Source organism: Cibotium barometz, chromosome 54, assembly GCF_041138505.1.
Source record: "Cibotium barometz isolate CiBa-2024 chromosome 54, ASM4113850v1, whole genome shotgun sequence".
NCBI classification, from domain to species: domain Eukaryota; kingdom Viridiplantae; phylum Streptophyta; class Polypodiopsida; order Cyatheales; family Cibotiaceae; genus Cibotium; species Cibotium barometz.
Genome location: NC_141099.1, coordinates 370,862 through 381,653, shown reverse-complemented (window position 1 = coordinate 381,653; position 10,792 = coordinate 370,862). Strand labels below are relative to the sequence as shown.

At 44.5% G+C, this 10,792-nt stretch overlaps 1 protein-coding gene across 1 annotated transcript; it reads right to left on the bottom strand.

Moving 5' to 3' along the window:
* Positions 1-727: 727 nt before the first annotated feature.
* On the bottom strand, positions 728-5,587 carry LOC147607753 (pentatricopeptide repeat-containing protein At3g16610-like). The gene has a single exon (XM_086789586.1). It carries the CDS (start codon positions 5,310-5,312, stop codon positions 2,430-2,432), a length of 2,883 nt encoding a protein of 960 aa, XP_086645712.1. The 5' UTR covers positions 5,313-5,587; the 3' UTR covers positions 728-2,429.
* Positions 5,588-10,792: the final 5,205 nt, after the last annotated feature.

Below are 10,792 nucleotides of genomic sequence, written 5' to 3'. Positions count from 1 at the left end.
ATGCCCTCACAAAGGCTCTTGAGGGAGAGATCTATTGAGCAACATCCTCATTGACTTTGCAACATCGGACCGAAGAGGTAGTTACATTAAGGAGGGCTGTTGGAAATAAATGCTACATCCTCATCACTTTGTTTTGAGAACCTATGTTTGAATTCTACAAGTAAAGAAGATTTAAATGTTTGAATAATCACATAATGATAAAAGTGCAAACACATATGATCATGTGTGTAGGCACACATGATCATGTGTGTAGGCACACATGATCATATGCCCACAAGCAAATGTGGACATATGATCATGTGTGAGCACATATTATTATGTGCAAGCAAATGTGAGCACAAATTTGCCCGCACGTGAATGCTTATATATTACCCGTGTGTGTGCAATGCTCACATTTACTTGGACATGAATGCGTATATATTAACCTTTGTGTATGTGTGTGTGTGTGAAAGAGATAGAGAGAGAGAGTGTGTGTGTGTGTGTGTGAGAGAGAGAGAGAGAGAAGGGGTGGGAGGGTATAAATATTGTAAATGTAATATTATTTATTTATGAATATTAAGTAGAAAAGAGATTAGAGTGTTTTTTCTAAATGACAAGTTGATAGTTGAGGTTTGATTCTCGAACTTAGACAATCATTTCTTTAAATTATACAAATTTGAAAGTTCTAGAGGCGAGCAGCTCTATACCTATATAGGAAATCAAAAGTCTTCTGGAAAATACCTGTATGTTTACAAAATTTTATATCTCTATATTTAGGGAACAACCAAAAGTTCCTTGTTTTTTTTCAAGTGCAGCTGATCGGAGCCATATGTTTGTCGTTTCACACGAGGCTGCCTGTACATGGGTAGTCGAAACTCATAAGGGCTGGGTCACATGCGTGTGGACCGCCAAGAAGATATTTTGGACCAACCCATGGAAGAAATCGAGACTGTGAAGTGCTTCTTCATCAACGGCAAGTTGCGGTGGTGTGTGGAGGTGCTAGGCGGAGATGCCCTGCACATACATTCCAACACCCCCTCTCATCTCCATGGTTGTGAAGTAGATGTAGACGTGTGTCCATGCAGGAACTCTCGAGTGACCAGAGGAACTCTTCATACATCCGTGTACATGTGGCTCAAATCTGTTTGATGAGATACCAACATGCTCTAGGATTGTCACACTTCGTCAGCTACTAGTTTGTGAGAGCTCGTTCAAGAGACAGTTTGGAGATGTACACTGGATTGAGAGAGTGGTCTTGTCCTCATGTGCGAGAGGTAGGCAAGTTGCTTGAGTACCTTTCTGTGCGGGAGCATGTGAACACAAGCTTGAGCAAGTCCATGGTCTAGGCAGCCTTGCATGAACTCTTATGTGGACACATCTTTGGAGTCATGGGTTGTTTTTGTTGTAGTCCACGACCTTGATGCTTGCTATAAAGAGCCTCGTCATTGCATTGAATTTTGCATAGCATAATATCAGCCAGTGTTTCTCCATCCTCTAGTGCACTGAACTCTACTTTTTATCACTGTCTTCCAAGCTCCGCATTGCCCCACTTTTGACAAGCATCCAACACAATATATACCACACAACATGATCAAGATGAAATGGCACTTTACTGATTATCGCTACCACCATCTAAAAGGCACAGGGACGACTGAGGAGAAAGTGCTCAAGCGTTGGAATGTTTTTTATCCCCAATCAGAACAAATGCACAATCCTGTCAGCATCAGACCACCGACAATGTCCTGGCTACATCAATGATTGTTTTCTCACTTTTATTGCCTCAAGTTCACGCATGTCCTCATCTGCATAGATGTTACATATACAGTCATAAGCTAAAGCATCCTTTTATCCAATCGCACTGCATGTTCAAAGGCCTTTCCTCCAAGGTCCAGATATCCTCAGTTTTGACAAGCATCCAACACAATATACCACAGAACAGGATCAGAATGAAATGGCATTTTATTGATCATTGATTTCACCGTTGTCTAAAAGGCTTGCACAGCTGAGAAGATCACCCATGCAAGTGTAGTGCTCATGAGTTGGATCCCCAATCAGAAACAAGCAAAATCCTGTCAGCATCAGTCCAACAATGGCCACATCAATGCTTGTTTTCCTACTCTTAATGCCTCAGGTTCACACCCTCTTGCATGTCTGCATCTGCATATATGTTACACATTCAGACAAAATCTGAAGCATCCCTTTCATCCAATCGCACTACATGTTCAAAGGCCTTCATTCCAAGCTCCACATTGCCCCACTTTTGAAAAGCATCCATCGACAAGCATCCAACACAACAGGATCAGGATCAAACAACATTTTATTGATCATCGCTGTCGCCATGTCTAAAAGGCCTGCACAGCTGAGGAGATCAACCATGCAAGTAGTGTAGAGCTCAAGAGTTGGATTGTATTCTAACACCAATCAGAAACAAATACACAATCCTGTCAGTATCAGTCCACCGAAAATGTCCTGGCTACATCAATGCTTGTTTTCTCTCTTACTGCCCTTAACTTCACATCCTCTTGAATGTCCACATCTGCATAAATGTTACACAAACAAACATAAGCTGAGGCATCCTTTCCATCCAACTGCACAGCATGTTCAAAGGCCTTTCGTCCAAGCTCCACATTGCCCCACTTTTGACAAGCATCCAACACAATATACCACACAATAGGATCAGGATGATACGGCATTTTCTTGATCATCGCTACTGCCCCATCTAAAAGTCCTGCCCGGCTGAGGAGATCAACCATGCAAGTATAGTGCTCAAGAGTTGGATTGATGCCATAGACTTTGCTCATGGCCTCAAAGTACACCTGGCCCTTATCCACCTGACCTGTGTGACTGCATGCATTCAGAACACTAACAAATGTGACCAGATCTGGTTTTTTGCCTTCTCCTTTCATTCTCTCAAAGATGTGGAAAACACAATCAATTTCTCCTAGCTGGGCATATCCTGCAATCAGTGCAGTCCAGGAGAAAATGTCTCTAACTAGAAGTTTGTCAAACACTTCTTGTGCTTTTGCAAGCCAGCCACATTTTGCATACATATCAACTAGTGTGTTGCCAACAAAAAGACTTCTTTCCAACAACCCGTTTCTGGCAATCTCAGCATGTATTTCCCTGCCCTTGTTTATGGCTCCAATACTGCCACAAGCTTTCAAGCTGCAAACAAATGTAACAGCATCTGGAGAAACTCCTTCAAGTTGCATCCGTTCAAAACATTTCAGTGCTTCCTCACCGTGCTCGTGTTTGGCATATCCTGCAATCAGTGCAGTCCAAGAAACTACATCTCGAACTGGAAGCTCGTCAAACACTTCCTGTGCTTTTGCAAGCAAGCCACATTTGGCATACATATCAACCAGTGCGTTGCCAACAACAAGGTCTCTTCCCAACAACCCTTTTCTCGCAACCTCAGCGTGTATTTCTCTACCCTCACTTGTGGCTCCAATACTTCCACAAGCTTTCAAGCTATTAACAAACGTGACAGAGTCTGGAGAGACCCCCTCAAGTTGCATATGTTCAAAACAGTTGAGCGCTTCCTTGCCGTGCTCATGATTGGCATAACCTCCAATTAGTGCATTCCATGAGATTACATCTCTAACACAAAGCTTGTCAAAGACTTCATGTGCTCTTGCAAGCAAACCACATTTGGCATACATATCTACCAGCGCATTGCCGACAACAAGGTCCCTTTCCAACAACCCTTTTCTGTCAATCTCAGCATGTATTTCTCTGCCCTTGTCTGTGTCTCCAATAATGCCACAAGCTTTCAAGCTGCAAACATATGTAATGGCATTTGGAGGAACCCCCTCTAATTGCATCTGTTTAAAACAATTCAGTGCTTCCTCAGCACGTTCATGATTAGCATAACCTGCAATCAGTGCAGTCCATGAGACTACATCTCGAACCGGAAGCTTGTCAAATACATCCTGCGCATTTGCAAGTGAGCCACATTTTGCATACATATCGACCAATGCATTGCCAACAACAACGTCTCTTAACAAAATCCCAATCTTAGCATGTATTTCTCTGCCCTTGTCAATGGCCCCAGCACTGCCACAAGCTTTCAGGCTGCAAACAAATGTGACAGCATCCGGAGATACACCCTCAAGTTGCATCTGTTCAATACAGTGCAGTGCATCCTCACCACACTCCTGTTTGGCATATCCTGCAATCAGTGCATTCCATGAGATCGCATCTCGAACTGGAAGCTTGTCAAAAACGTCATGTGCTTCTGTAAGTGAGCCACATTCTGCATACATATCAACCAGTGTGTTGCCAATAACAAAGTCTCTTTCCAATAACCCTCTACTCACAATCTCAGCATGTATTTCTCTGCCCTTGTTTATGGCTCCAATACTGCCACAGGCTTTCAAGCTGCAAACGAATGTGACAGAATCTGGAGAGACCCCCTGTAATTGCATTTGTTTGAAACAGTTTAATGCTTCCTCACCACGCTTGTGTTTGGTATAACCTGTGATCAATGCAGTCCAGGAGACTTTGTCTGGAACTAGAAGGTTGTCAAACACTTCAAGTGCATTTGTGAATGAGCCACATTTGGCATACATATCAACCAGCGCATTGCCAACAACAAGGTCACTTTTCAACAACCCTTTTTTCTCAATCTCGGCATGTATTTCTCTGCCCTTGTCTGTGGCTCCAATACTGCCACAAGCTTTCAAGGTGCAAACAAACGTGACAGCATTTGGAGAGGACCCCTCAAGTTGCATCTGTTCAAAACAGTTCAATGCTTCCTCACCACACTCATGTGCGGCATATCCAGCTATGAGTGCAGTCCACGTGACGACGTCTCGAACTGGAAGTTTCTTAAAGACTTCCTGTGCTTTTTCAAGCGACCCACATTTGGCATACATGTCAACCAAGGTGTTGCCAAGGAAAAGTAAACTTTCCAACAACCCATTTCTAGCAATCTCCGCATGTATTTCACAGCCTCTTTCCACATCTTTCAGCTCAGCACAAGCCTTAAGCAGGGCTACAAAAGTGTATTCATTAGGGTATACAGAATCTTCTTGCATTTTCTGGTAAAGAATGAGAGCACGCCGTGACTCTCCAAATCTAACAAGGCCTGTAATGAGAGCATTCCAGGAGCCCTCATTCCGATAAACCAACCTATCACAGACCTTCTGCGCATCGCTCATGCTTCCAGCTTCCACCAACATTGAGACTACATAATTTCCGAGTAATCTATGAGCTTCCAGCCCACTTTCTCGAATGTAGGCATGCAAGCGCAGCGCATAAGATAGGTTTCCGTCCTCTGTACACTTGCACAAAATGTTTGCAAGGTCCTCAACGGAAGCCTTGAGCGGCATCTCTTCGAGAGAGAGAAATAACGCCCCATCCCTTCTCCCAGAGAAGCGAGGGCTTCCTTCCTCTAATCATCCAAACGTCGTCATTCCTCCTCTTCTCTCGCAGCACTCCATTCTGCACTCGCGCGCAAGGCTCTTCTTCTCCTCTTCTCTCGAGCATGTCGTGGCAGTCCTCGCGACTCCTGCGTTGCTAACCTGGGTACGCCACCGCAGACACTTCGCTTGCAACCTTCAAAAATTATAGGGTAGCTGGCAGTATGGCCACCAATGTATTACTTTATCCCGGCGTCCTCCCATTCTAGAACTAGAAATAATCTCCAAATTAGTGCTAATTGTAGATTAATTGAATCCCGTTATTGGCATTTATCTAAGACCATTATAATGCTAACTTCAGTCCATAATTAGTGCTAATTAAAGCCCCTAATTCTAGATTAATTGAATCCCATTATTGGCATTTATCTAAGACCACTATAATGCTAATTTCAGTCCATAATTAGTGGTAATTAAAGCCCTGTATGCCCGTTCCTTCACAAGCGTACGTCCATTTCTTCACAAAAGTACGCCCATTCTTCACAAAAGTATGCCCGTTCCTTCACAAGCGTACGTCCATTTCTTCACAAAAGTACGCCCATTCCTTCACAAGCAAACGCCCGTGCTATCTACTAAGCCATGTCCGTGCCTTCCTCAAGCGAACGCATGTACCCTATTTAGTGCACTACGAAGTTCAACCTGGTCCAGCATTAAGGCAAGGACCACCGATGGTATACTATCCACTCGGCCCAGCTCCCCCACCTATCTTACACTAACCTACACCAGCCTTAGCCATTGGAAGGATTGACTCCAAAAATGTTGAGGATAACCATGGAAATAGGGAGGGGGTAGGTGCATGAATAACACCACCAGCACCGGTTCTACCAGCACAGGGGAGCCAAGACAGGAAAGAAATAAACCTATCCACATTTCTAAATCGATCACCAAGTTTGATGAAACTAGAGATCCCATATCGCACCTGGAAATGTTCAATCAGATTTGTGAGGCATTTGGCCACGTAGATGACCAAGTTAAGGTGAGTGCCTTTGGCCCACCCTAGATGGAAAAGTAAGGCAGTGGTTTTGATCACTAAAGGTAGAAGATAAAGCGACCATTGAAGCCTTGAAAGAGGCTTTCAAAGTGGGATACTCATGGCAAGGAAGCCAATAAAGCCCAATTGATGAACAATTACACGATGTAAGACAAAAGGATGGAGAATCCATTCTTACTGTAACGACAACAGAGATAAGTTCTCGAATGAAAGGTTGATTGGGAGGTTCCTCGAGGGCCTTGAAGATGTACCCTTGCACAACTCCCTATATGCTCTAGCCCACACCTCCTTTGAACAATGTTATAGGAGTGCTATGGACTTTGAGGACAATTTCAAGGGAACTCATTCTCGAGGACTACATGAGGGCACATCCAAGGCATCCTTCAAAATACCAGCATAACAGGAAAGGGAAAGATTCCTCTTCAAGACTCTTTAGGACAATAAGTGGAACAACTGGAAGTAGCCTTGATGCAGCAAATGACCTAGCATTGGAGAACAGGCCAAGGCCGAGATGATCGAGTTGGGCAACCCCATCTTTACCCAAAGAGGAAATTAGTATGGTGCCCAATTTATCGAGCTAACCATACTAGCACAAGGTGTAAACATTTGAGACCTCAACCCATGCCCAAACAACCATCCATGCAATGCTATCATTGTGCAGGATGTCACTGAATAACTGAGTGTTCGGTTAAAATAGGGATGGCTAGTACTCGTGTGAGTACCTCCACCTTAACTCCCTTATGCACAGGGTGTGGAATAGACCATATTTACAAGGGCTGTCCACTGAGAACAAGCACAGGGATGTCTAGTACTCATGTGAGTACCTCCACCTTAACTCCCTTATGTACAGGGTGTGGAATAGACCATATTTACAAGGACTATTCATTGAGAACAAGCACAACGGGGAAGGCACATGAGGCTAATCCTAGCACCAGCATTAACTTGCTAAGTGTAAGAGATGGCTTCATATATACAGTCCCTCTTAATGCAGTTTACCAAAATCCAAAGTAGAAGAAGGGTCATAGCCCACACTGCTACCATTGAGGCATTGACCTCGCAAAGTCAAGGACACCCAGAACACACATGGATTCTATCCCGTAAGGAAGTCCCGGAACAAGTGCACGAAGGTGCTCATGAAAGAAAAAGGCCAAGAAGATAGGCAAAGGGGATAGTCGAGTGGTCATAAAGAATGGGTCCGATGATGGGACAACCATCAATGTGTCGACCTTCTCATCTTTATCAGGAGAAGATGCTACCTTCAACCCCTTTCATCAGAGGACAAATAGACCCCCATCAGTTGTCCCGAAAGTTAGCTAAATATCCAAACCCCACTTAAGAAAAAGAAAGGCTAAAGGCCGCTCAGGAGCTCGTCAGCGACTATCAAGCTCAATTAGTAGAGGAGGAACCTCAAACAATGCACCTTGAAGAATGTCCTCGTGTTCCTCACATAAGACCAATTGAGGAAACTCGGGATTATAACAAGGGTCCCACTGACCAAGCACCCTCTAGAGACCCCCTCGAATGGTAGAACCAATAGCTATGGATACTCCTCCACCAAGGAAACTCGGTAGTAGCGGAGATGATCACCCAAAAAGAACAAACACAAAAGTCTAGGTTCAAATACCCTACACTTGCAAGAGCCCAAACACTTGCAAGAGCCCAAACACGAGCAAGGGTGATCCAGCTCAGGAAACTACATCCGTTCCTAGCGACATTGTAACTCTCTCCTCCTCCCTTTCTTCTCAAATTCAAATCCCCATTGGCACCTTACTCCAAGCTAGCCGAGTATATGGAAGGATTAGATGGAAGGACACCTAGGAGTAGGAATGCAAGAGCTCGAGGAACTACCAAGCTCTAATGAGACCGATGAGGATGGATTCATAGAACCACAAGAAATCACTGGCATCCCCATTGTTTGAGTCAACAAACTAGGGCAATACTTTGAAGAAGACGAACTCAATGTGGCACTACCCCTAACCTTCGATGACCTTCAAGTCACCACCATCTTGGATAGAGGAATGGGAGTGAGCATTGTTGCTAAACGATGCTGGAAGAAATGGGAGCACCTGCCATGGATGACATGACTTTACTTGTGAAACTTGCTGATGCAGCCACCGCAAGGCCCATAGGCCTTCTACAGGATTTGAAGATAAAGATCCTCGGAACCAACTTCCGACACACCTTCGTGGTGATGAACTTTGGCCAACAACATGTTTCCTATGATTCTATCCTAGGACGTCTCTTCATGAGAGAAACCAAAATGATCCACGATTGGGACACGGATCATATCTACATTTGAAAGAAAGATCAAACAATAAAGGTCAACCTGCGTAGTTGGAAAGTCCATCCTATGAGTGGCCGACCATTAGCTAAAGATTCAATAAGAACACCCAATCCACTGCAATCCACTTGTGCCAAGCATGCCATACGATGATCGATGAGGAGCCCTATGGCACTGACGTTGTTATACCTCTATGAAATTCTTAGCACCTAGCTTAAGGATAGCAGTATGGGAAAAAATCACAGGCAATCTCTTGAGTTGTGACTTTTGGAACTTGAAAGGCTTGATGAAATGCCCCTCAGCCGTGTATGGCATGATCGTAGAAAAGCTAAGGTGTAAATAGTGGTTTGATGACCAACTTAAGGACAAGGAAATGGGTGAAAGAGATATGGTCTTCCTCTACAGCACAAAGAATCACAAAAAGACACTCAAATACAGAGGATTGGGACCTTTTCTAGTCATTGAAATAACCCCGTAAGGCGCATTGCACATAGAAACCCTCGATAGCGTCGAGATGGCAGGTTATGGTAGCAAACTAAAATACTACTATGGCCCACTCAGTCATAATACATTAATAACTATTTACCTTAAAAAACAACAAAAAAATCGGCACGAGGAAATGAAGGAATCTGCACAACACGAAGCCAAAGAACGAAGCAAAACTTAGGGGAAAACACATCATAGTAAACATGGCCCAAGTAGTGAACCTCAAAGAAGAGGACTGGGACGTGAAACCCGCACAGGCATAACCACCTCAATGAGCTTCACACAAAAATTAGCTCTTGTAGACATAAGAGCCAATCATAAGAGCCAATCATAAGAGCCAATCATAACCTAATGTCCTATAACACATGGCACTCTACAAAACCCGCAATGGGGTGCCGGCTATATAGCCTTAGGGTACAAAACATGTTTACAGGGTACCCTACTAAAAAAAACTCAAGAAGCCACGTCCGTCCACTCACAAAGCCACAGCTGTTCACTCAAGGAAGCCACGACCGTTCACTCTCATTAAGCCACAACTGTTCACTCCTCATCTACTAAGCCACGACTATTCCCTTGTAAAATGTTAAGCCACAACCGTTCACTCAAGGAAGCCATGACCATTCACTCTGCTTAGCCATAGCCATTCACTCATCAAGCCATGGCCGTTCACTCCTCATCAAGCCATGGCCGTTCACTCCTCATGTGCTGAGCCACGGCTGTTCCCTTGCAAAATGTTAAGCCACATCCGTTCACTCATCTAAGACATGGTCGTTCTCTTGTAAAATGCCTAGCCACGACCGCTCTCTTGTAAAATGCTTAGCCACGGCGTTCACTCAAGGAAGCCACTGCATTTTACAAGAGAACGTCTGTTCTCTTGTAAAATGCTTCGCCACCACCATGACCATTCACTCAAGGAAGCCACGGCCGTTCACTCAAGGAAGCCATGGCCGTTCACTCTGCTTAACCATGGCCGTTCACTCATGAAGCCATGGCCGTTCACTCGTGAAGCCACAACCGTTCACTTCTTAGGGAATCTATAAAAACGGCCCACCACCTTCATTTCACCCACTTTTATCTCTGCACCCTAGCCAAACTCTTGCAATTTTTTCTCGCGAGATTTCATGCTCTTAGGCCAAATTTTTATCCTTAGCATTATGGCAGCCCCCGCCCACTTTGACTCCTCCTATGAGGTCCTACCTCATACACCCAGAAGAAGAAGAGACCTGTCGGCCACCATTTTGAGGAGTATGGGAGCAACCTGCTCAACTCTCCCACCTAGGCGAGCCCCCTCATGAGGCAAGTGAGTGGCCACACCGTCTACAATCTCATGAAGAACACCCACAAGGTTGAGCACAAGCTGCTCTACTATACTAAACCTTGTTTACAGGGACATCAATCTTGCCATTGTGGCCTGCCTGGAGCAGACAAGGCTTGACAATTTACCCACTCTTCAGCCTTGGGGCCCAAATATTCTCAATTGCCTCTACTTCATGGAGACAAGGCTTGACAATTTACCCACTCTTCAGCCTTGGGGCCCAAATATTCTCAATTGCCTCTACTTCATGGAGACCTATGATACAAACCAAGCTACAGGGCATGCCATTGACAACAAGGGCCACCCCCAGACTCTCCCCC